The sequence below is a fragment of the Anomaloglossus baeobatrachus genome, chromosome 2, assembly GCF_048569485.1.
Source record: "Anomaloglossus baeobatrachus isolate aAnoBae1 chromosome 2, aAnoBae1.hap1, whole genome shotgun sequence".
Taxonomy (NCBI): Eukaryota; Metazoa; Chordata; class Amphibia; order Anura; family Aromobatidae; genus Anomaloglossus; species Anomaloglossus baeobatrachus.
In genome coordinates this window covers 492,099,941-492,127,241 of record NC_134354.1, presented here as the reverse complement: position 1 = coordinate 492,127,241, position 27,301 = coordinate 492,099,941, and the positions used below count along the sequence as shown (strand labels likewise).

The 27,301-nt window shown below is 45.4% G+C and overlaps 2 protein-coding genes across 2 annotated transcripts in view; one reads left to right on the top strand and one right to left on the bottom strand.

The window, feature by feature from the left end:
• LOC142290310 (interleukin-18 receptor 1-like) overlaps positions 1-23,311 on the bottom strand; it is a 142,485-nt gene extending 119,174 nt beyond the window's left edge. The window contains exon 1 of the mRNA XM_075334270.1: positions 23,180-23,311. Within this exon, the coding sequence (XP_075190385.1) occupies positions 23,180-23,240 (61 nt within the window). The 5' untranslated portion in view covers positions 23,241-23,311. The remainder of the gene's footprint in view (positions 1-23,179) is intronic.
• On the top strand, positions 7,074-8,437 carry LOC142292414 (uncharacterized). The gene is made up of 6 exons (XM_075337760.1): positions 7,074-7,122; positions 7,201-7,278; positions 7,380-7,593; positions 7,674-7,830; positions 7,962-8,394; positions 8,429-8,437. The coding sequence occupies exons 3-6, from the start codon at positions 7,479-7,481 to the stop codon at positions 8,435-8,437; spliced, it is 714 nt and encodes a 237-aa protein (XP_075193875.1). The 5' UTR covers positions 7,074-7,122; positions 7,201-7,278; positions 7,380-7,478.
• Positions 23,312-27,301: the final 3,990 nt, after the last annotated feature.

Here is a 27,301-nt window from a genome sequence, read left to right as displayed (position 1 = left end):
ACATGTAATAAAAGTATCATGTGATCAAAATACTCATTTGCCTAATAATTCTGCACACTGTGTACACTTGCCAGGTTAGTAATGGGGGTGTCTGATAGATGCCTATCCATTAGTAACCCATGGGCTTGATGCTAGCTGTCAATTCACCGCTGACATCAACCCCAAAAGTATTGCCACTGCACCAGGGCAATTGGGAAGAGTCAGGAAAAGCGCCAGGATTGCCATATCTAATGGATGCGCCACTTCTGGGGTAGCTGCGGGCTGCTCTTTTTAGGCTGGGACAAACAGGATACTGACTCAAAACCTATTCCCTTCATCCTCACCTATCATCCCTTTCACCCTGTGATTAGGAATACCATCAATAGACACTGGAGTCTTTTAGGCACTGCTTGCCCTAAGATCACTGAGTTTAACAGGCCACCATTATTCTGTCACAAAATGTCCAAGAACCTAAGAGACCATTTAGTTCGGGCGGATATTGGCTCTCCAAAACAGGCACAAAGACAGAGCAAACTATGCTTGGTTTGCAATGGAATTTTTTTTTGCCTACATTGTGTGCATTGCTCAAGCATAATAAGGGGTGACACTTTTACTCACCCCCGTCTCGGTAAACGATATCCCTTAACAGGTTTCTTCACTTGTGAATCTTCATTTGTTATTTATCTCATTAAATGTCCGTGCGGTCTCGGATATGTGGGTGAAACTACCAAACATATCCGAGACCGCATCAGCAAACAGAAATCCACCATTAGATGTGGACATACATTACTACCAATATCTTCACATTTTCTACAGCACAAGCACACTATAGCACAACTTAGATTCCAAGTTATTGAACAAATACCCATTCACAGACTAGGTGGCAATCGAATTCAAAAATTAAAAGAGAGAGCAAGCTTTTGGATCCATATCCTCCAAACCTTGGAACCTCATGGATTGAACCATGAGTACGAGGTGCGCTAATGATCGATCTTTTAATATGGACCATGGAACTATGCAATCCTTTTTTGTGAAACACAATGGACCCAATATTTTTTACGTGGAATCCAGTCTGTTTAGTTCTTTTCATTTAAGAACCTCCTATTACATCATTCTTTGAAGTACAATTTATGTGCTTGCTATTACATTTTGTGAAATTTCTATGCCTTCATTAGGGGACCACGGGGGAAGACTATTCTCCTTATGGAGACCTGACAAACCAGTCTGGCTGTCAGTGGTAAGGGGACTTATAGCTGCCATACCCTCTGGGAATTATTCAAATTGTCTCTCGAGGAAAGGAGACAAACTCTAGCACCACCTATTGGAAATAGCAATCCTAAGGCTATGTGCCCACGGGGAAAGTGTCCTGCGGATATATCCGCACGACATTCCGCAGGTGCTCCCAGAAAACAGCACCACAACTTCTGTCTGTTTCCATGCTGCGGAATGTCGTGCGGATATGCTGCGGGCATTCTGCATTGAGGATACAGTGCCATGGCTTCGGCACTGCATCCTCAATGCAGAACAAGTGCTGCCGTGATCGGGGAAGTTTATACTTACCTCCATCATGCAGCACCTCGCTTTCCGGCGGCCGGGTCACTGTCAGGCAGCGTCTGGTTTCACTGTGCTGGAGGTGGGCGGGCCTGAACTAGCTCCGGCTGTCACATGACCGGAGCTCGTGCAAGCTCCGCCCACCTCTTCCTTCCTGTACCTGGCTGGATCCACCGCGCTGCTGCCGCTGCCGCTACACCGGACGGAGAAGTGACTCGGGTCCCTATCAAGGCAGGTAAGTATATGGGACCCTGCGGAGAAATCCGCTACAATAATTGACATGCTGCAGATTTTTCCGCACGGAAATCCGCACGATTTCCGCTGCGGAAAAATCCGCAGCGTGGGCACAGCATTTCCCAAATGCCATAGAAATGGCTGGGGAGTAGCTGTGCTGCAGATTTTCGGAAAATCCGCGGCTTTTCCGCGATAAATCCGTGGCAAAATCCGCTCATTTTCCGCAGCGTGGGCACATAGCCTTAAAGTCAAAAGTGTCCTTCTGACAAGCCTTTTCATATGACTTAGGATATATGCCAGATCAGAATCCCAATTTGCAGACACGGTGTTTCGGGGTGATTGCCCCTCGTCAGTGCAAAAATATGGGTAACTGATCTGGCTTATGAGAAGCTAATGGGAGACTACGGGGGAAGACTATTCTCAGTCAGATCAGTTACCCATATTTTGCACTGACGAGGGGTAATCACCCCGAAACACCGTGTCTGCAAATTGGGATTCTGATCTGGCATATATCCTAAGTCATATGAAAAGGCTTGTCAGAAGGCCACTTTTGACTTTTACGATTGCTACTTCCAATACAGTTAGGTCCAGAAATATTTGGACAGTGACACAATTTTTGCGAGTTGGGCTCTGCATGCCACCACATTGGATTTGAAATGAAACCTCTACAACAGAATTCAAGTGCAGATTGTAACGTTTAATTTGAAGGTTTGAACAAAAATATCTGATAGAAATTGTGGGAATTGTACACATTTCTTTACAAACACTCCACATTTTAGGAGGTCAAAAGTAATTGGACAAATAAACCAAACCCAAACAAAATATTTTTATTTTCAATATTTTGTTGCGAATCCTTTGGAGGCAATCACTGCCTTAAGTCTGGAACCCATGGACATCACCAAACGCTGGGTTTCCTCCTTCTTAATGCTTTGCCAGGCCTTTACAGCCGCAGCCTTCAGGTCTTGCTTGTTTGGGGTCATTGTCTATCTGTACTATGAAGCGCCGTCCGATCAACTTTGCGGCATTTGGCTGAATCTGGGCTGAAAGTATATCCCGGTACACTTCAGAATTCATCCGGCTACTCTTGTCTGCTGTTATGTCATCAATAAACACAAGTGACCCAGTGCCATTGAAAGCCATGCATGCCCATGCCATCACGTTGCCTCCACCATGTTTCACAGAGGATGTGGTGTGCCTTGGATCATGTGCCGTTCCCTTTCTTCTCCAAAGTTTTTTCTTCCCATCATTCTGGTACAGGTTGATCTTTGTCTCATCTGTCCATAGAATACGTTTCCAGAACTGAGCTGGCTTCATGAGGTGTTTTTCAGCAAATTTAACTCTGGCCTGTCTATTTTTGGAATTGATGAATGGTTTGCATCTAGATGTGAACCCTTTGTATTTACTTTCATGGAGTCTTCTCTTTACTGTTGACTTAGAGACAGATACACCTACTTCACTGAGAGTGTTCTAGACTTCAGTTGATGTTGTGAATGGGTTCTTCTTCACCAAAGAAAATATGCGGCGATCATCCACCACTGTTGTCATCCGTGGACGCCCAGGCCTTTTTGAGTTCCCAAGCTCACCAGTCAATTCCTTTTTTCTCAGAATGTACCCGACTGTTGATTTTGCTACTCCAAGCATGTCTGCTATCTCTCTGATGGATTTTTTCTTTTTTTCTTTTTTTTCAGCCTCAGGATGTTCTGCTTCACCTCAATTGAGAGTTCCTTAGACCGCATGTTGTCTGGTCACAGCAACAGCTTCCAAATGCAAAACCACACACCTGTAATCAACCCCAGACCTTTTAACTACTTCATTGATTACAGGTTAATGAGGGAGACGCCTTCAGAGTTAATTGCAGCCCTTACAGTCCCTTGTCCAATTACTTTTGGTCCCTTGAAAAAGAGGAGGCTATGCATTACAGAGCTATGATTCCTAAACCCTTTCTCCGATTTGGATGTGAAAACTCTCATATTGCAGCTGGGAGTGTGCACTTTCAGCCCATATTATATATATAATTGTATTTCTGAACATGTTTTTGTAAACAGCTAAAATAACAAAACTTGTGTCACTGTCCAAATATTTCTGGACCTAACTGTAGGTGGCGCTAGAGTTTGTTTCCTTTCCTGGAGAGACAATTTGAATAATTCCCAGAGGGCCATGGCAGCTATAAGTACCCTTACCACTGACAGCCAGACTGGTTTGTCAGGTCTCCATAAACAGAATAGTCTTCCCCTGTGGTCCCCCATTAGTTTCTCATAAGCCAGATCAGTTACCCATATTTTGCACTGACGAGGGGCAATCACCCCAATACATTGTGCCTGCAAATTGGGATTCTGATCTGGCATATATCCTAAGTCATATGAAAAGGCTTTTCAGAAGGCCACTTTTGACTTTTAGGATTGCTACTTCCAATAAGTGGCACTAGAGTTTGTCTCCTTTCCTCGAGAGACAATTTGAATATGCCTTCATTATTCATCTTAAAATCATCTATTATCTGTTATAACTGAAGCAATAATATAAAGCTGGGTTCACACTAAACGACAGCGACAACGACGTCGCTGTTACGTCACCATTTTCGGTGACGTAACAGCGACCTTGTAAGTCGCTGTTATGATCGCTGCTTAGCTGTCAAACACAGCAGAAGCAGCGATCATAACGTCGCTGTGCTACATGTGCAGAGAGCAGGGAGCTGCGCTTAGCGCTGGCTCCTTGCTCTCCTGCAGCACACATCGGGTTAATTAACCCGATGTGTGCTGCAGCTACATGTCACAGTTCAGAGAGCAGGGAGCCGCGCGCACTGCTTAGCGCTGGCTCCTTGCTCTCCTTGCTACAGTATACATCGGGTTAATTACCCGATGCATACTGCAGCCACATGTCACAGTGCAGGAGCCGGCACTGGCAGCAAGAGCGGCGGAGGCTGGTAACCAGCGTAAACATCGGGTAACCAGGGAAAGGTCTTCCCTTGGTTACCCGATGTTTACGCTGGTTACAGCTTACCGCAGCTGCCAGTGCCGGCTCCTGCTCGCTTCATTTCGTCGCTCTCTCGCTGTCACACACAGCGATGTGTGTGTCACAGCGGGAGAGTGACGACCAAAAAATGAAGCTGGACATTCAGCAACGACCGGCGACCTCACAGCAGGGGCCAGGTCGTTGCTGAATGTCACACACAGCGACAGCGACGGGACGTCGCTGCAACGTCACAGAAAATGGTGACGTAGCAGCGACGTCGTTGTCGTTGTCGCTGTGTGTGACACCAGCTTTAGGGACGTTCATGAGCAATTTAATTGTATTACAGTAACTCTAATCACTTGTCTCTTATTATCTAATATTTGTTTTCCCCAGCGTTCTAAGGCTATGTGCGCACGTTCTAAGCCGAAACGCTGCGCTCTAACGTGCGCACGGCTCCTGGACAATCTCCATAGATTGTGCAGGGGACGAAGGACGCATGCAGTTACGCTGCGCTGCAGAGCGCAGCGTAACTGCATGAATTACGCACATGTGCGCACATAGCCTAATACCGCATATAGCAGCGCATGCACAGTCGCTACCCCACGACTTCGCATGCGCCGGCGTGCGTCTGACCTGCGTTCCACAACCTGGAAATCACTGCATTAGGAGTTTCTTCACAGCACTGCAGTCCTATTTAAGGACGTCACGGTTCCTCTGCACACACCGCTACCATCACTGCCTAAGGGTACTTTCACACATCAGTTTTTTTCCATCAGGTTCAATCCGGAAAAAAACGGGTAAAACGGATCCGGTACCGCATCCGGTTTTCCCCCATAGACTTGCATTGTTACCGGATTGTACCGGATGGCTTTGCGTTGCATCCGGTTTTTTCCGGATGCGGCAAAATAATTGAATGCGGCGGCCGGATAGAACGTATCATGTAACGTTTTTTGGCCCCTTAAAAAAACCGCATTCTGCCGGATCCGGCGCAATGCGGCATTGTATACAATGGGTGTCTATGCATGCCGGATCCGGCGCAATGCGGTTTAAACCGGATGCGGTGACCGCATCCGGTTTGGTAAACAGAGCATGCGCAAATTTTTTTTTTTCATCATCACAAAACTTATAAAAGGATCCAGCACATTCTACACACCTCCTGCCGGATCCTGACTTCAACTTCTGCTGTCCTCCAGTCCAGTGCTCCAGGGAAGAGGTATGTCCACAGTACTGTCCACAGAACACTGCTGTGAGCTGCGTACATGTACTTAGACATTTTTTTTTCTTTTTTTGCAGGTGCAGTGTTGCCGTTGAATTTGTGGACAGCCAGTTGCTGTGTCCGTTTCCATTGAGTGCCAGTGCGGATTTGGAGGAGAGTGTTCCTGAGGTAATGTCCACAGTACTGTCCACAGATCACTGCTGTGAGCTGCGTACATGTACTTAGACATTTTTTTTTCTTTTTTTGCAGGTGCAGTGTTGCCGTTGAATTTGTGGACAGCCAGTTGCTGTGTCCGTTTCCATTGAGTGCCAGTGCGGATTTGGAGGAGAGTGTTCCTGAGGTAATGTCCACAGTACTGTCCACAGATCACTGCTGTGAGCTGCGTACATGTACTTAGACATTTTTTTTTCTTTTTTTGCAGGTGCAGTGTTGCCGTTGAATTTGTGGACAGCCAGTTGCTGTGTCCGTTTCCATTGAGTGCCAGTGCGGATTTGGAGGAGAGTGTTCCTGAGGTAATGTCCACAGTACTGTCCACAGATCACTGCTGTGAGCTGCGTACATGTACTTAGACATTTTTTTTTCTTTTTTTGCAGGTGCAGTGTTGCCGTTGAATTTGTGGACAGCCAGTTGCTGTGTCCGTTTCCATTGAGTGCCAGTGCGGATTTGGAGGAGAGTGTTCCTGAGGTAATGTCCACAGTACTGTCCACAGATCACTGCTGTGAGCTGCGTACATGTACTTAGACATTTTTTTTTCTTTTTTTGCAGGTGCAGTGTTGCCGTTGAATTTGTGGACAGCCAGTTGCTGTGTCCGTTTCCATTGAGTGCCAGTGCGGATTTGGAGGAGAGTGTTCCTGAGGTAATGTCCACAGTACTGTCCACAGATCACTGCTGTGAGCTGCGTACATGTACTTAGACATTTTTTTTCTTTTTTTGCAGGTGCAGTGTTGCCGTTAAAGTTTGGCCCATCAAGTTGTTGTGCGTGGCCTGTAATAAAAAAAATATGTCGTCTTCTGGTAGCCCGCCCTTCGGTTCACAAACTGAGGTATTTTTTTTTTTTGGTGTTATTTTTTAAAAAAAAAAAAAAAAAAATTTTTAAATAAACGACATTTACACAGGTGGCCGAAACATCACAGGAGATGCTGCCAGAAGAGGACGGAAGGGGTGGAGAAATACACGGAGCGGGCGGTCATAGTGTAAGTTTCATACAGGAATTGTTTACCACAGCACACCAAACACATAAGTAAATAATGTTTTTTTTTTCTTCACTAAAGGCTTCAACTTCTAGGGCTCACGATAGAGCTCCCCCAAGACCGTCCCAGGGTCGTCGTCGAGGTGGCGGTGGTCATAGTGTAAGTTATTTTTTTTTTTTTTTTTTTTTTTTTTTTTTGTCATGTCAGTGTGAATTTTTGTCTATTTTTTTTTTTTATTTCTTTTTTCTTTCTTTGAACAGGCATCACAGCGTGCTCCCGATTCTGACGGTGAGGAGGCCGGATTTATCAACATCGACCTCCTCATCGATGAAGTTAGAGAAAGGGAGCCGCTGTGGAACATGGCTGACCGCCGCCACGCTGATTCGATCGTAACCCGTCGACTCTGGGACGAGGTATGCCACGCAGCGGTAGAAGGTTGGGGGGAGCTCAATTCTCGTGGCCAGAAGAAACAGCGTAAGTATTCACAGTTCAGTAGGTTATGCTGCATGATGTAATGTGTTGTATACTAACCACTTTCTGCTTTCCACTTTCAGGTGACAAACTTCAGAAGCGGTGGCGGTCTATCAGGGATCGCTTCAAAAAGGAGTTGAATCAAGAGATGCAGGCCCCGAGTGGATCCGGAGGACGCAGATCGAAGTACCGTTACTTTAGAGCGTTGTCGTTCCTCCGGACAACTATGGTGTGCAGAAGGTAAATATTCCCCACAATATGTACAAAGTATAATATTTTATGTCTGATTTTTTTTGCCTTTTTTTTTTTTAGTCAGTGCCAATGTATAGCAATTAAATTAATTATTGTTTTGTTTTTCCTCTTTTTAACAGCACCGTCTGCAGCACTCAGGAGCCTGCATCGAACCCGACAGGAGCGATCCCTGAACAGTCCGCCACTGGGGAACACAGGCACAGACCCCACCCATCTGAACCTTCCCTTCCATCGACATCTGTCCCATCCACCTGCGCTGGAGCTTCCCGTGAGACTTCATTACCTGAAGCTGCTGGTGATGAGATAGCTTTTCCCCTACCCCACCCCTCTGACACTGCTGCCCTCAGTAGAACACCTTTGGGTTCTGGGCGTCAGCGTCATAGGGGTCAGGAAAAGAGCTATGCGCCCGAGTTCTTGCATCTAAATGCAGCCTTCCAGAACGCCATTCAATTATTAGCCGAACAAAATCGTTCATCTTTTAGCTTAATAAATGCCAATATGGAAAAAAATACACACGAATTGTGCACGCGTCTGGACAGGCTGCATTTAGATGCAAGTAAATCACCCAATCATTGTTTTTTTCAAGCCGTACTAGAGCGCATGGAAAAGCTATCTCTTGACCATCAGATGCATGTAATGCAAGCCACACGGCAGGCTCTGGCGCAGGTTGACTCCCAACCACCTCCACCCACCCCTCCAAGACCACCTGCCCCCCCTCCAGCCATTGTCCCTACTCCCCCTGCTGCCCAGTACCAGCCTGCTGCCCAGTACCAGCCTGCTGCCCAGTACCAGCCTGCTGCCCAGTACCAGCCTGCAGCCCAGTACCAGCCTGCGGCCCAGTACCAGCTCCCAACCACATCTGCCCCTACACTTCCTACCCACTACCACATCTCGCCTTCCACACCCATCATGACCCCAACTCAAGCCACTAATTCACCAGCCACCTCTTCTGTCTCCCAATCCCTCCACTCCACCCCTCAATCCTTACCAAATCCCATCCCATCTCCTGGTTTCCCTCTTGGTTTCTCAAGCACACCTTCATCTTCTGTTACTTCCCCACCACCACCACCAACACCACTTTCCACCCTCAATACTCCAACTGTGCGTGTGTTCCCACCTGTCAGCCCCTCCAGTACTATCTCCACCCCAAGCCCAAGATATACCAATTTATAATTTATGTTTGTAATAAAAATAAAAGTTTTTTGTTGAAAAGTATTTATTTGTTCTTGTTTTTTTTGGGGGGAATATTATTTTGCAAGTTAAGTAAATAAAAAGGTAATACAAAAACATAACATGTTGTAATTTGACGGTGTAAAAATTACAAATTTTTAAAGCGAGTGAAAGCTTAAAATTAACAAGGTTAACAAGATATTTTTTAATTTATTTTTAACTATTTTTATTTGTTATAAAACTAAACAAAAATCTTACACCATTTGATCTTGCCAATCTACTCTACCTTCTGGGGACACAAAATAGTCAGCATATTTGTCACGGATTGTTGAACAGGCAACACTACTCCTAAATCCAGGACTGGTGTAGTCAGACAAAGCGGTGGATTCCAAACTCTGGTCATCCAAGGACAAAGGTTCCTTTGTTAAAACAAAATTGTGCAGTACCACACATGCTTTCACAATTTCATCCACAGTTTCAATGTTTAAATTAATGGCTGTTAACAACACTCGCCATTTGCTGGTTAGTATCCCAAAGGAGCATTCCACCATTCTTCTGGCTCTGGATAATCTGTAATTATATATTTTTTGTGTTTGCGTCAATCCACGGCTTGCATATGGCTTCAATAGATGTTGGGAGAGTTGAAAGGCTTCGTCGGCCACAAAAACAAAGGGCATTGGGGGCTCACATGTGCCAGGAAGAGGTCTTGCAGGAGGGAAATCAAAAGTATTCCCATAGATTCGCCGCCCCATTGGGGACATTTTAAAGACCTGAGAGTCATTGGATCTCCCATATGCGCCAATGTCCACTGAGATGAATTTGTAGTCCGCATCCGTTATTGCCATTAGGACAATTGAGAAATATTTTTTATAATTGTAGTATTCTGACCCCGAAGCAGCTGGTTTCACAATTCTTATATGTTTGCCGTCCACTGAGCCAAGGCAATTTGGAAACTGACAAATGTTATAGTATTGTTCAGCAATTGCAAGCCATCTGTCCCTGGTGGGCTGGGGGATGAAATCATCATGGAGGCAATCCCACAAGGCTTGGCAAGTGTCTCTAATGATTCCCGAGATGGTGGAAATTCCTAGTCGAAACTGGTAGTGGAGGGATGAAAGCGACTCTCCAGTTGCAAGGAATCTGTAAAGGAAAGACAATAATTATAAAAAAATAATAGCAAACACATTACAGTTAAAAGTCAATTTACAGGAGGATACAATTTAAAAAAAAAAAACTTACCTAAGCGTAACCAGCAAACGCTCCTCGGGTGTTATAGAGAACCGGCTGTAGGTGTCCGTTTTACGTATGTTGTCCGCAACAAGGCCAAGGAGGACGTCAAAATTAATCACTGACATCCGGACATAGCTTGTGAATTTTTCATGGTTTCCACGGAGCTCCAGGTATAGGGTTGAAAACACCCCACGTGTCAGTCTCTGTGCAGTCAGGGGATGGATCCAAAAGCGTCGATGTCGCTGACGCCTCAGTCGCTGTCGCTCCTTTTCTCTGACGATGATAGCCAAGCGATTTGCCTCAAATATAAAATCTGCAGCGATCTTTGTGTAATTTGCAAGAATAGCATCCATGGTTTCTGCTTGCCTCTGTCTTCATTCTGTCATATATGCTTCAAAATACTGTATATATACTATATGTTCCCAATAGCCAATCAGAATACGGAACTCGTTAATTGTTTGTTTAGTGTTTAAAAAACGGATCCGTAAAAAAACGGACATAACGGATGCAAAACGGATGCAAACCGGACCCACCGGATCCGTTTTTTAACGGATCCGTCATAAACGGATCCGCTTAAAAACGGATCCGGTAGGTCCGGTTTTCTCCGGTTTGCACAACAAAACCGGAAACGTTGGATACGGCAAAAAAAAGGACTGTGCCTGAATACAGAAAACTGATGTGTGAAAGTAGCCTAATAGAGTATCCTTCCACAATCAGGTATGTTCACCATTTGTTCCACTAACATGTTTACATAACTATATATTACTCTCTAGTCCTGTTTCTGCCATTCCTTATTTTGTAGACTCAGGTGGGGATCCATTACCCTTTGGCTAAGCTACTATTCCAGCAGTCATTATCCTCCTGATTCTCAAAATAATACGAAGTCTGTATTAATCATTGTCTGATCTAAAATAGGATTTTTACCTTAATTTGACTCCTCTTTCTAACATGTTAATTACAGAGCTAATTGCCACAGGGCCCCCCCCCTACCCAAAAGGCCTTTCACTCATCTCTGACCAGGCGTCACTGCATCCATACCCATATAGTATTAGCAGCGTCGGACAATTTTTGCAGTCCTTTATGCCCTCCTTCTGCACATGGAGCAATATACGTGCAATTAATAAGGTGTCTTATTATCCATAATTGGTAATATTAGGGACGTTCATGAGCAATTTAATTTTATTACATGATCTCTAATCACTTGTCTATTATCATCGAATATTTGTTTTCCCCACAGATTGTAACAGATTTCTTGCTTTCTTCTTGATGTACTGATTGTCCCTGTCCACAGGACAGCATCGCCAGCACTGATCCCTCCCACCGGCGTCACGGTCTTCCCACAGTCCAGCATTCTAACACCGCATATACCAGCACATTGTTTATGTAGAATAATGCCCATTTTTACCTTTAACCTTTACTACAGTACACAAAAAGGACAACAGTTCCATTCCCACTACATTTGTGCCCATAATTGCTACCACCACAGAAGAGGCATTGTACAGTCTTAAATCCACCATTATCTTTTTGGGGGTTTTTTTGTCTTTTGTTTTTTCCCATAATGTTTTCTTCCCATATTGATTTTCTCATTCTATTATATAGATTCCTTTTTCCTCTACCATCTTGCACTGACGCCTTGCATCCACGGATCATAATACCTTTAGATCGCTACTATATAGAACCTGATTGTGTCACTATACCAGCATTTACTGCCTATCTTAACATTTTGATCCCTCAGATATACAAGGTACACTACACCCTATCGGCTAGATTGCACATTATCCGAGATTATCTCCATATTTATCTCTATCTCGTGACACATGTTGTTTCTTTTTTCTCCTTCAGGCAGACCTGTCACATTTATATCTCTGTGCATGATCACTTACTGCCTACTCACAGATAACACCACTTGGTACGTGTATGATTGCTGATGATTCCTCTCTACCATATAGGCTCTATTCATATATTTGATACATACTGCTCTAACCACTATTATATTTATATTGTTCATATATTGGAATTTTGAATGACATCATTTTAGCGCAATGCATTTTGTATTGTATATTTCTATATATCTTTCTGTCTTCCCATGATTAGCAAAGTTTTGTTTTGCAAATCACTGTAAATATTGTATATCAATGTGACATTGTTATCATACTAATTTTGATGTATTTTCTGTTACTTTTCTATTATATGCGGACAAGAAGGGCAATGAGCCCCATAGGGGTGAATGAACCCATGACGATCGGGAGGGTGCAAGGTTAGGAAAGGGTTAATGGGGTTTGCATGGGATGGGGGATGTGTGGGAGGACAGGATTGGTAGAAAGGAGCTGTAAGGGGATTGGGGGGGAGCAAGGATGGGGTGGGGTGTGGTGAGAGGTATAAGAGAGGGGGGTGTACTGATCACCTCCCCTTTCGTCGATTGATCTGTGTCCCAGGACGTACTGCTGCCTCCTGCCATGGCTGCCCTTGCTGAACTGCTGGAGATGGTGCGGGGGGCCTCCGAGGTATTAGGCGTGGATGCCCTGAGGCAGCAGCTGGCAGCGGTCTGTGGGGCTGGAGCGGCGCCGCCTGCTGTTCCAGCGCCCGGGCCGACGCTACGTGCTCGGCGGGCGCGACCGCCGGAGCGCTACTCCCCCAGTGGGAGGGGGAGAATACGATCAAGGAGCCCCTGCGGGGACCCTCCGGAGCAGCGGCGGAGCCCTTCCACTCACCTAGGGGAGCAGCCGGCCACCGGGAGGAATCCGCGTCGGAGATCCCGTGGGTCGGGGGTGGGCGGAGCCTCGGCGAGGCCCACTTCCGGTCCGCGGCCTGCGCAGCATCGGACCGACGCAGGGATGACGGCAGCCCCCAGTGATGTGCCGGCTGGGGGTGGCGCTCGGCGTGCCGGATTGCCGGAGGAGACTCCCTGCAGGCCGCAGGGGAGAGCTACAGGACGGAGGACGGGAGCGGATGCGCGCGGCGAGGGCAGGAGATCGGAGGAGGGGTATGGTGGCCCGCAGGCACGGAGGAGATCGGTAGTCACGGTCCCCCCCGGCGAGGAGCGTGTTGGGGGAGGGTCCCGGCGAGGAGCAAGCTCGGCACGGCCTTCCTGCAGTCGGCAGGGAGAGAGCCCTCTGAGGACGGCAGGAGAAGTGGCGGCGCAGCAGGATGGCACGACTACAGCGAGGAAAGACGGCGGCAGGGCGCCACGGCGGGAAAAACGGAAGAGGTCAAGCAGGAGTCGCCCGGACGAGCAGGGTGCGGTGACCGTGGGGGTCGACGGCCGCCAGGTGCGGGCTGTCCCCTCGCTGGTCCCCCCTGAGGATTTCGGCAGCGCATCTGACTCCAGCGAGGAAGAAAGAGCAGCGGCGGGTCGGACGGAGCGGCAGCAGGAAGATCGTGGCACGGCTGTTCCGGGGTCGACGCAACGGCAGCCTGGTGAGCAGACAACAGAAATGTTTCATGCTGTGGGTAGTGCGAGCGGGGGCGGGGGTTCCGTCGCGGGACGCGTTGCGCTGGGGGCGAGTGCGGTCGGGCAGTCTGGTTTACCGGGTCCGGAGTTTTGGGGGCAGCTTATGGGGGTGTTGCAGGGGTTGTCTGCGGAACGGGTTAGTCGGACTGGGCCTGGGGCTCCGGTGGGGGCGTGGGTGGGCCCCACGGAGGTGGTGCGGACAGATGCGCCGGTGCGCGAGGTTGCGGCGGGGGACCCTACCTCGGCGGCAGGTACGGGACAGGAGGCGGGTGGGGCGGCTTCCGGGGGCGCAAGTAAGGAGGCGGAAAAGGAGAAAGAAAAGGAGGATGAGGTTGTGCGCTTGGATGATAGGGCGAGGAGTGAAATTTATGTGTGTTTTGAAGGTCAGTTAGGGGTTCATTTGAAAAAGGAGGTGAGGGAAAAGATTTGGAAAGGGGAGTATGTGGAAATTTTTTCCCTGCTTCCCTTGGAAAAGTTTAATTTGGATAAGGTAAAGCCCAGTGATACAAAAAAGGAGAAGGAGGATGAGGAAAAACGGAGGTATCGGTTGATTCCAAGGACGTTTACTAACTGGCTACAGGCCTTTGCGATCTTAGCCAGCGTGATCGGGGAAAAGGAGCCGGAGCATTGTTCCGCCCTATTTGGATATATGGATGCGATAGGGGAAGCGTATAGAGTATACGGCGGTTTAGGGTGGTTGAGATATGATGAGCAGTTCCGGCAACGGAAGGCTCTGCGGCCGGGAGTCCAGTGGGGCCACAAGGATATTTCTTTGTGGATGCGGTTAATGACGGCGCCGGTTCAGCCCTTTCGAGGGGGTGCCGGGAGCCCGGGTGCAAGCGGCGGGTCCTCGGCTGGACAGAAAAAGGGAGCTTGTTGGCAGTATAACGAGGGACAGTGTAAGTTCGGGGCCTCTTGTCGGTTTAAACACGAGTGTTCCGGATGTGGAGGGTCCCACCCTCTGGCCAGGTGCTTCAAGAAAGGGAAAGGAAAGGCGGGGGATGGATCTGGAAAAAGGGAGGACGCCAGTGAGGGTCGAGGCTATGCTTCCCTATTTAAGTAGATACCCGGATGTTCGGGCGGCGGAGTTGTTGGAACGGGGTTTTACGGAGGGCTTTCGGATTCTGTTTGAATCTGAGGCGCCGGTGTTTCGCCCGGGAAACCTGAGGTCCGCAAAAGAACATCCGGCGGTGGTGAAGGAAAAGCTGCAGAAGGAGGTGGAGTTGGGAAGGATGGCGGGCCCATTCCAGGACCCGCCATTCTCCAATTTACGGATTTCCCCCCTTGGGGTGGTTCCTAAGAAGGAGCCGAACAAATTTCGGCTCATTCATCATTTATCTTATCCGGCGGGATTGTCGGTGAATGATGGGATATCACCGGAATTGTTGGCGGTATGTTATGTATCGTTCGATAGGGCCTTGGAGCTGGTAAAGGTAGCGGGGCGGGGGGCCCTGATGGCAAAGGCGGATGTGGAAGCAGCTTTTCGTTTACTCCCGGTGCATCCAGAGAGCTTTCATCTCTTGGGGTGTATGTGGGATGGTGAATACTATGTGGATCGTTGTTTGCCGATGGGCTGTTCCATTTCGTGTGCTTATTTTGAGGCATTCAGTACGTTTGTGGAATGGGTAGTCAAGGAGGTGGCAGGAGTCCATTCGGTGATTCACTATTTGGATGACTTCTTTTGCGTGGGTCCGGCGGGCTCTTCGGTTTGCTCCTTGTTGTTGTTTACGTTAGAGCGGATCGCGCGGAGCCTGGGTATTCCGTTGGCAAAAGACAAAACAGAAGGGCCGGTCACGGTTTTATGTTTCTTAGGTATCGAAATTGATACACTGGCAATGGAATGCCGGTTGCCGGAGGGGAAGCTGTTGGATTTGAAGGCGTCGGTGCGGTTTTTGTCTCAGGCCAAGAAGGTGCGGTTGTGCGAGTTGCAGTCAGTGCTCGGAAAATTGAATTTCGCTTGTCGCATTATGCCGATGGGGCGGATATTTAATAGGAGACTGGCGGGCGCAACCGCGGGGGTAAAAGCTCCAAATCACTTTGTCCGAGTGACAAAAATGATGAAAGGGGATTTGTTGGTGTGGGAGGAGTTCTTGGACCGGTACAACGGTCGGACCCTTTGGATGAGCGAGGCAGTGTCCAATAGCCAGCTGGAATTGTACACTGATGCTGCTGGGGCGACGGGTTTTGGAGCAATTTTTCAAACACGCTGGTGCGTGGGAAAGTGGCCGCAGCGTTGGGTGGAAGCAGGTTTGGTGAGGAATTTGGCGCTGTTGGAATTGTTTCCCATTATTGTGGCGGTGGAGTTGTGGGGCCCTGTTTTTGCTGGAAGAAGGGTTTGCATGCATTGTGACAACATGGCGGTGGTGCATTCCATCAACGCACTGTCGGCAAAATCCCCGCCGGTTGTGGGGTATTTAAGGCATCTCGTGTTGCGTTGCTTGGAGTTAAACATTTGCGTGGTGGCTCGGCATGTGCCTGGGATTCACAACGAGGTGGCTGATGCGCTATCACGGTTTCAGTTTTGCAGGTTCAGGATGCTGGTGCCGGAAGCGGACGCGGAGGGAGAACCTTGCCCGAACTGGCTGTGGGACCTGGCATCGGTATAGCATTTGAGGGTATTCGGAGATCGGTGTCTGAGGCTACTTGGTGCCGATATCAGGCGGTGTGGAAGGAATGGGCAGAGTTGGAAAGTAGGGAGTTCATGGAGTCGGGTTACAAGGGTCGAGTATTGGGGGTACTGATGTTAATAAGTGGGGATTTCTCGGAAGGCAGGTCGGTTTCGGTGATTGGTTGCAAGTTGGCGGCGTTGGCCTTTTTGTTCCAGATGCAAGGGGTTCGGGACGCAACTAAGGATTTTCTGGTGCGACAGGCAATGAAGGGTTTTCGGAAAGGGGCTCAGTCGCGTGACTCTAGGCGGCCGGTGTCATTGCCGTTGTTGGTGCGTTTAGTGGGGTGTTTAGGGGAGTTATGTTCGTCTCCTTATGAGCGGGTGTTGTTTTCGGTAGCTTTTGTACTGGCGTTTTTTGGGGCCTTTCGTATTGGCGAATTGGTCAGCCCGACTAAGCAAGCGATGGGTGGTTTGCTGTTGGGTGATGTAATGCTGGGGGAGGATAGAGTGGAATGTCGGCTTCGCTTTTCTAAGACGGATCAGAGGGGCCGGGGGCGCTTAGTAGTGTTGTTCGCTTTATCGGGGCACCAGTTGTGCCCAGTGTTACATGTGTCAGAGTTTTTAAAAGTGCGCGGCGGTTACCCTGGTGTTTTTCTTAGACATGCGGACGGATTGGCTTTGTCGCGGTATCAATTCAATGCGGTGCTGAAGATGGCTCTAGCAAGGGTGGGGGAGGAGCCACGTGAGTACGGGTCTCACTCTTTCCGGATTGGGGCGGCAACGGAGGCCGCCAGGTGGGTTTTGAGTGAGGACTGTATCCGGCGGATTGGGAGGTGGGAGTCTTTCAGGTTCCGTTTGTACATTAGGCCTCACTTGGTCAGGTGATGGTCAGGGGTGGGGGACTCAAGGTTGGTGTTTGATGCCGGTTTTGTGGGGCAATTTCTTGTTCTGTTGCTGTTTTTATTCGTGGTCTTTGTATTTTAGGTCCTTGTCTTGTGTGGATCCTCGGGCACTCCTATGTGTATTGGGGAGCGTTACGGGCGGATGTGCGACGTGACGGTCGGCAGCTTGGAGTGTCGGTGTCGGAAGCTCGAGTAAAGTGGCTCGGTATTCGGGGCATGACCTGGGGTAGAGTGCGCCCTGAGGTGGCTTATTATAGCCGGATGGATCGGGTCCCTGAGGTGTTAATTTTGCATGTGGGGGGGAACGATTTGGGAGTGAGGTCGGCGAGGGAATTGAAAAGGGATATTAAGCTGGACCTGTTGCATTTGTGGAGGGCGTTCCCGGGCATAGTTATCGTTTGGTCAGACATTATAGCTCGGGCGCAGTGGCGTTTTGGGAGGTCGGTAGACCGTATTAATAGGGCCCGGAGCAAGCTGAACCGGGCTATTGGCAGGTTTGTGGCGAGAAATGGGGGGTTGGTGGTGCGGCATAGAGAATTGGAGGAGTCCACGGAGCAGTATCTGAGGAGAGATGGGGTTCATCTGACTGATGTGGGTCTGGATTTATGGATGTTGGGTTTGAGGGATGGCCTAGAGCAAGCACTGGGGGTGTGGGGGGCTCGGGCCAAGTAAGGGTGTCACTTGGCCGGCCTGTGGCGGGGTGATAGGTCCGTCTGAGAGGTTGGGAGTACCGACAGTCGGTTGTTTGGTACGAAGTCGCTCAAGGGGAGTGGCTTCGGAGTGGATGGGAACTTGTGGGCGGAGGTCCCGCAGGTTCTGGGTAGGGGTAATTAACGATGGAACGTTGTTACCCCTCACCTTGGGCCGGGTGATCACGGCCGAGGTGGTCCTCTGGGCCGGTTTGGAGGTTACGGCCGGGGGGTTAGGAATGATGGTTTGCCTCTCGGACGGATCTATCGGTGTTTCTGGATATACGGGTATATATGTATAAGGTTAAGTTGAACAATTGAGTGGCATGTTGGGCCACGAGTTTTGGTATACATATATACGGTAAAAATAAAACTGTGGCCATTCCTGCAATAAAGTCGTGGTTCTCGTATTTATTTAAGGAGATATAGTACGGGGAGGTGTTTCTGCAGGATAACCTGCTTATCCCTTATAGATGCGTCATGTAATCCCTGAGAAATGCTGCTGTATAAGATGATACGTTGGAATACACATGTCGGAATACGCATGTCCTTCATTTCTTTTTTCACTACTCAGAAAACAAAATGCATTATGAAAAAGAACATTATCTCTTTTATCTATTTTTTTCCTACTGTGTGCCGGAGTTTGACTTTGAAAATGTGCATTTTTTTTTTTTTTTTTACTTCCGAGCACCTACCTATTATACATACATGTGTTCATCACAGACACCAGAAAAAACAATCGGGCGGAGTGTCAGAATCTACTATAGTGCACATCACCACTGCCGCTAGTCATTGAGCTCAGCAGCTTGTTCTGTCTATATCAGCAAAGCTCCTTCCGATTGACTGCAGAGGTGAGGTGCATTGTGACATCACTAGTCTAGTTAATATGCTACAGAGAAGTGGCAGAAGGTGAGTGCCTGCTTAGTTTATTTTGCTTTGTTTTGTTAGTGGAAAATCCTTTTAATGATTTCAAGACACTGAGGGGTACTTCTCACATAGCGAGATCGCTAGCGAGATCGCTGCTGAGTCACGGTTTTTGTGACGCAGCAGTGACCTCATTAGCGATCTCGCTCTGTGTGACACTGAGCAGCGATCTGGCCCCTGCTGTGAGATCGCTGCTCGATGCACACACTGCTGGTTCATTTTTTTATTGTTGCTCTCCCGCTGTTAAGCACACATCGCTGTGTGTGACAGCAAGAGAGCAACAACCTGAATGTGCAGGGAGCAGGGGGCGTCTGGCAGCCTGCGGTAAGCTGTAACCTAGGTAAACATCGGGTAACCAAGGTGGTTACCTGATATTTACCTTAGTTACTAGCGTCCGCCGCTCTCACGCTGCCAGTGCCGGCTCCCTGCTCCCTGCACACGTAGCCAGATTACACATGGGGTAAATAAGCAAAGGTTTGCTTATTAACCCGATGTGTACTGTGGCTACAAGTGCAGGGAGCCAGCACTAAGCGGTGTGCGCTGGTAACCAAGGTAAATATCGGGTAACCATACACGATGTTTACGGTGGTTACCAGTGTCCGCAGCTTCCAGACTCCGGCTCCCTGCAAGCGCAGCATCGCTTCCACGTCGCTGCTGGCTGGGGGCTAGTCACTGGTCGCTGGTGAGATCTGCCTGTTTGACAGCTCACCAGCGACCAGGTAGCGACACACCAGCAATCCTGACCAGGTCAGATCACTGGTGGGATCGCTGGTGCATCGCTAAAGTGTGATGGTACCCTAAAAATGTAAAAAGAGACAAGCACAGTAGGGTCTTATCTGTGAAGATGGTAAAAGAGATTGGAAATCAAAGCTTGCTCAGCTGAATAGGGACAACCAAAATGGCACAAATGATGGCTTGCAGCAGCTCCAACAGTGTGGAAAAGCAGACAATGGAAGGAGAAGGGTTAAAAAGCTGTGCTGCCATTATGGAATATGAACGCAATATTTTGGAGTGAATACTCCTTTAGGACAATGACATTTATATCCTGCACATCATGGGGGAGGGGGAGGAAGGACATATCCAGCAAACTCGTCTCCATTCTTTTCCATAAAAAAATTTATTCAATATTAAAATTCAGACATCAAATAAGTCCCTTTAAAACCTTCAAATATAGCCAGGACGCGTTTCGGACTCCATGTTTGCTGGATATCAACTTCCTCCTGGTCCGTGAGTGTCTTGCTAACACTTTTATGTCTGTGCACCGCTTGAATGAATGACCTCCATAGAACCTGGTGAGCTGGAACTTTCTCTACTTTTCTCTGCACATCATGATGGTATATATAGTAGGAGACAACTTCAAAAAATAGCATGAGGACTCTGGCCATTGGACCAGCTGATCTCTATAGCATAAAACAATATATAACAAACTCAAATGAAAACATCTACGTAACACATGGAGACTGTGACAAGGAAATATTATTTGAAATAAAAAAATAAAAAAAATAAAAGAATAAAAATATTGTGGTTGGAGAAAAAAAATGAAAAAAATATACCGTGGGATTCAAACTTTGTGTGCAGTTTATGGTGAGCACCACATGCTGATGTTAACTAAAGAGCAATTCGATAAAACCTTGTGAACGAATAAACAGAGCAGAAAGAATGTATTAGTTGGATTGATGCGCGAGTGTATGTTGAAATAAAAAGATGGGATCAAACCCATGAAGAAGGGATTGAAATTAGGAAAGAGAGGAATGAGATCACAAGTGTGTCTAAAAAGCTTTAAGTTCAAAATAGGAAAATTAAATGTAACAGAAGAAATATGTAACAAATATTTAGATATTATTATAAATTATTAAAAATATTATATGACTTCTTAGAAAATTTTAAAACATATAATAATAAAATTCATGTGGCACTAAAGGCTCTTGAGCCTGCTCTAAGGTAAAAAATAAATAATTAAAAATAATTAAATTAAAAAATAATTAAAAATACGATACTATTTTTGAAAACCAGCCAAGGTAAAGCAGACAGCTGGGGGCTGGTATTACCAGGCTGAGAAGTCCCATGAGCACTAGGCCCTTCCCAGCCTAAATGTCACGGCTCGCAGCTTCCCCAAAATTGGTGCATCACCTTAGATGCACTAATTTTGGCACTTTGCCCCAGCTCTTCCTGATTGCCATGATGCAGTGACAATGGGGGTAATATTTTTGGAGGTTTGGTGTGAGTTGTTAATTGTCAGCTGGCATCAAGCCCAGGGGTTAGTAATGAAGAGGCGTCTATCAAACAACCCCATTACTAACCCAGTAGGTATAAACAGAAAAAACACAGAAACAAAAAATTGATTTAAAAAACACTCCCCAACTCCCTCATTCACCAATTTATTTATTTTTTTAAAAGCCATGAAAATTTCAAAGTAATCCACCGAATCTGACGTAGTCCAAAAATGGAAACCTGAAAGACATAAAAAGAGAATTAAAAACAAGAGACAGGCCCTTATTCACCACTTTATTAGCTCCCCAAATAAACCCCGCAGATCTGATGTAATTCATGGCGACATCTACAGATTCTGTAGTAGAACCTATGGAGCCTCGTTCTGAGAACAAAACTTCTCAAGTAGTGACATCAGTTACTCAGTAACGTCAGTACTCCTGAGACATAACGGGTCTCATGCTGCCCTTCGCGAGCCCCTGCGAGAGCAGTGATGATGTCAGTAATCTTATATAACCTCATTACTCTTGTTGGGTCACACAGAGGGCAGTGCGAAACCCAAAATGTTTCACGGGTAGTGACGTCATTGGGTTACTGACATCACTGCTCATGAGAAATGACCAGAAGTGACCTGTGAAGCTTTCGTCTCTGAACGAGGCTCTATAGATTGTATGTCAGAATCAGCAGTCGTCGTGGAAATGCCATGGATTACTTCGGATCTGCGGGGGGTTTTCTTGAGGGAAAGAATAAAGTGTTGAATGTGAGACTATCTTGTTTTTATTTTTTTAATTCTCTCTTTTTAGGTCTTTAAGCTTTTTAGGTCTTTCAGGTTTCCATTTTTGGGCTACTTCTGATTGGGTGGATTACTTTGGAATCTTTATGGCTTTTTTTCTCTTTTTGTTTTAAATAAATTGGTCAATGAGGACGTTAAGGAGTGTTTTACAAAATAGTTTTTTTCTCTTTATACTTACTGGGTTAGTAATGGGGGTGTCTGATACATGCCTCTACATTACTAACACCAGGGCTTGAAGCCAGTCGTCAATTCACAGTTAAAAATCAACCCTAAAACGATTATCTCGATTGCCACTGCACCAGGACAATCAGGAGGAGCCTGGCAAGGCGCCAAAAATTGGCACATCCAATGTGATGCGCCAATTTTGGGGCCTCTGTGGGCTGGTATTTTTAGGCTGGGAGGGGCCAAATAGGCATGGCTATTCCTATCCTAATAATATCAGTCCCCAGCTGTCTACGTTACCTGCGCTGGTAATCAAAAAAAGGGAGAGCTCCCACGTCATTTTTTTTTAAAAAAATATATATTTATTTTGTTCCCAGCAGCGTCCAGGCAGCTCCCCACATGCCGAAAAGCTTGTTGATTGGCTGCACTACAGTCTTTCAACAAGCTATTCAGCATTGAAACATCATCACAACTCCAAACTCAACAACGGACTTCTCTGAGAAGTCTGTGTTTGAATTTGAGCACAGTTCGTGTTCGCTCATCCCTTCACTTGCCTTTCGGCCTTTCTGCTGTATCCAATACAAACAACTGGCAGATGCATAAGTCAAATGTACATCTGACTATTGATATTTCTAAGTAATCATAAAAGAGACCAATGAGTGAATTATATCAGAGATCGATCAACCAGTACACTGAAAAATCATTGGAAGCATTCACTCAATCTATTTTTTAGAAAGGTAATGGTCACACAAAGACTTATGTTCACAAGTCGCAGCTTTTTGCAAACTTTTCTGCATCAAATGTAGTTCTTGTGAACAAAACATTTCATCACCATTTGTTTTGGCTCCTCATATCTTTATGATTAGATTTATACAACTAATCTTTACTGGCAGTTGGGACTTTATAAAATGGCTGTGCTTGTCATACATAATTTACTTGACCTTTGTAGCAAATCACTGGCCTTAGCAGTTTAACTCAGGCACATGACCACTGAGGAGAGTGACTGCAGCGGTCACATGAATAAATAATTGCATTTTCTAGGGTCCACAAGGGCCAGTGTTGCTATATACTAAATAATAATTATATTTTATTTAAACATTCTCTATTCTGTGACAACTTTTGTAAAATTCCAAAAATCCCTTCAAACTGTGCAGTATTCTTGGTTAGCACTGTGCAAATAGAAAGAATAATGTGACTTACCTATCTTGAGCAAACACATAAGAACAGAAAAGACGCTGACCACCAGCCTTGCCTTATTCATTATATTATGCAAACAGGGTCAAAGATCTTGATCTTGTCTGTGGTCCCTCATTTAGGCTGAATGCTGTGGCATTTAGTCTCCTCTGTTATACTGATTTCCGGTACATGCATTTACATGTAGGGAAGCAATTACGCAACCAGTGTTGTCACATTACTTGTAATGTGGAGCAACAGTCTTTTTTCACAGTGGGGATTTTTTTTTACAAGGAGGAAACTTAACAACTTGCGTATATTTCAATCAGTGATTCATGTGTAATTTCCCATGAATACTACTAATACATTCTTGTCATTTCTTTGTCTAATTTCCACTAAACAATCCTTAGGACTTCCAAGCTGAAAATGCGCACAAATGTTATTTCCAAATATTACAGTGGACAATGACATCTACAGGCAAAAGAGATGTAGAGCAATGCAGAGTAATGAGATAAACATGATAATATTCATATAAGCCCTAAATTAAAAATATTGATTCTGACACATGTGTGAAATATTAAAAGGATTTGTCTACCTCTGAGGACTTTTTCATTTTTTACTTACTGTATATACAGGTCCATAGGGCTAAAAATCATTTATACAATATGGTTTCATTAAAACTGTATTTGCTTTTACGGGCTCTTTCTATCCTGCACATTCAACTTTGATGTGGTCTGTGGTCAGAGATAAGACAGATAATAGAGTTAAAAACTTTCCAGTTAGATGGTCAGAATGAGCTCACTAACAGATTCTTTACTAAGTAAAGTACAGACAGGGAAATATTGGCACTGTCATACTGATTAAAATGATACCTGCGGTGCAGAAATCCGTTGTGTGTATTTTCTTTAATCTGTATTTGAAGTTTTCTACTACTCATATCTTCATGCCTCAGGGTGGGCCTGTGGGGCAGTTTTGGTGGAATGGTCTTCAGATCTGTTACAGCGCATACGCAGATTGCTCAATGCCAACAGCGCCATTTTACTGAAGCCCACCATGAGATTAATCTGTACAACTGCTGCCCTTGGCTAAGACGGTGCCAGTGCATGATTTACATAAGGAAGAACAAAAGACACCCAGAAGCAGAGGAGCGGCGAGAACAGAGCTGAAGACCCTTCCACCAGTACCGCGCCATTGAATAGAAACGCAAATTAAAGAAAATACACAAAACGGATTTCTCCAGCTAAGGTATTATTTTAATCAGGATGACAGCACCAATGCCAATATGGCACTGTCTATACTTTACTTATTAAAATGCTACTGACAGATTCTCTTAAACCCATTCGGCAGCCATCAACACACTGTAAAATTGAGGCTATAGAATGCAAATAGAACTTTTTTTTTTAAACATCTTTTTTATTCAAATTTTTAAAATAAAACAGTAAATAGCAAGGTCAAATCGTAAACATCAGCATACATGATATTGATTTGCTCATTAATCCATCTGTAAACCTTGAAAAAGAAATAAAAAAGAAAAGATAGTATCACAAACAAAGAATAAGAATGTGAGTGTGAACCCTTCCATAATTATGTTCCTGCTATGGTGTCGACTACCATCTCCATATGATGCACGCTAAAGGCCATTTCACACATAACAAGATCGCTAATGACATTGTTGCTACGTCACAGTTTCTGTGACGAAACAACGACTTTACCAGCGATCTCGTTATATTTGACACGTACGAACGATCCGCCCCCTGCTGGGAGATCGTTGGTCATTGCTGAATGTCCTGGGCCATTTTTGGCTTGTTGGAGTCCTGCTGGGCAGGATGGATCTGTATGTTTGACACCTACCAATGATCTCGTTAATGACCTAGATGAGAACTTAAAGTGTGACACGTAGGCATGTAGTTACGTCACCTTTTTCTGCGCCCCCTCTGCACCGATTGGTTGGTGCTGAGAACAGTACTGCGTTCTGATTGGGTATCACTTCATGCTTTGTTCCTTTTTGAGCCTTGCTTTGAGGATTCGTACTTTGTTCCCGATTGCTTGCTTGCTGTGAGGATCGAAGCTGAAGTCACAGGTTCTATGCTCAAAGCAAGGCTCAAAAAGGGAAAAAGTATGAAGCGATACAAAGTTGCCTTCTAGGCAGGCCGCCTAATCAGAACGCAGTATTGGCCACCAATCGGAGCGGAGGGATGTGGAAAAGGCGACACATATGCACACCTACGTGACTTACAGCGTCAAACACTACGCCCCTATTCGAGGTTGGAATCGTTACATAGCTGCTGTGTGACAGGGCCCCAACAACCGAGATTGTTATACAGGTCGCTGCATCGTTACTAAAGTTGTTGGGAAAATGACTGTGTGACATCTTACCAACGATCTCACCAACGATTTAACAACGATCCGGAAACTGTGACGTAGTAACGATCTCGTTATGTGTGACTGGACCTTAAGTGTCCTAAGACCCCCAATGTCCCTCCCAGGTCTTCCAGACAAAACCATTCTGTATGGTGGACAGGGCTAATTATTTTTAGGATTTCCTGAGGACTGTAATAAAAACCAATGAATTTTTTCCACACCGAAAAAACTTTTCCTGCTGATTTTTCTTTACTCCTTACCGCTTCTATCAGTTCTAGTCCCAATAGATGTTTCATTTGAGATATCATCACTCCCATTGATAGAGTGTTTGGTTTAAGCCACTCGCTAAACAAAGCCCGAAGAGCCATTACTATAAATGTGTGAATGTTTCTAGGAATCTTTACTTTGTCTACCATATCTTGAGATTCATATTCAGAAGGGTGTAAATGGTGGAAGAGCGAATAGTACAACATTTTATATGCAAATATGAAACCCAATTTCAAAAAAATTTTGGAGCCAAAAATACATAAGTAACAAAATGAGTGAACAACCTCTTTAACAACATTAATAATGCACAGGAACAAAATAACAAAATAAGAAAGATCAAGTTTATAAATCAGTATGTCCAGTATTGCATAAATAATATTGTCAAGATAGTGGTAAGAGCAATAAATCATTCACTCCTATTTAACAAGTAAAAGAAGCAGAAAGAATGTTGTAAATATGATTCATAAAGATTAGGGAGAAAACAATCTGTCTGAAAAACAATATTATCCTTGAGTAGATTTAGGAAATGACCGCAAGTTCGAAGTTTTCAGTACTACTGAAAGATAGACCACTTTTCACAGTGACTGACTAGAGAGACTAGTATTTTTATTTATATATGTGTATATATATATATATATATATATATATATATACACACACATATATAAATAAAAATACTAGTCTCTCTAGTCAGTCACTGTGAAAAGTGGTCTATCTTTCAGTAGTACTGAAAACTTCGAACTTGCGGATATGACTGAACTTTTTCATATGACTGTATATGTATGTATATATATATATATATATATATATATATATATACATACATATACATATTCAGTCATATGAAAAAGTTTGGGCACCCCTATTGATGTTAACCTTTTTTCTTTATAACAATTTGGGTTTTTGCAACAGCTATTTCAGTTTCATATATCTAATAACTGATGGACTGAGTAATATTTCTGGATTGAAATGAGGTTTATTGTACTAACAAAAAATGTGCAATCCGCATTTAAACAAAATTTGACCGGTGCAAAAGTATGGGCACCCTTATCACTTTGTTTATTTGAACACTCCTAACTACTTTTTACTGACTTACTAAAACACTAAATTGGTTTTGTAACCTCATTGAGCTTTGAACTTCATAGGCAGGTGTATCCAATCATGAGAAAAGGTGTTTAAGGTGGCCACTTGCAAGTTGTTCTCCTATTTGAATCTCCTATGAAGAGTGGCATCATTAAGGGGAAGGACACAAAAAGTTGTCTCAGAGATTTAAACTGTCAGTTTCCACTGTGAGGAACATAGTAAGGAAATGGAAGAACACAGGTACAGTTCTTGTTAAGCCCAGAAGTGGCAGGCCAAGAAAAATATCAGAAAAGCAGAGAAGAAGAATGGTGAGAACAGTCAAGGACAATCCACAGACCACCTCCAAAGACCTGCAGCTTCATCTTGCTGCAGATGATGTCACTATAAGGAGAAGCTGTATTGGAGAGTGATGCGAAAGAAGCCGTTTCTGCAAGCACG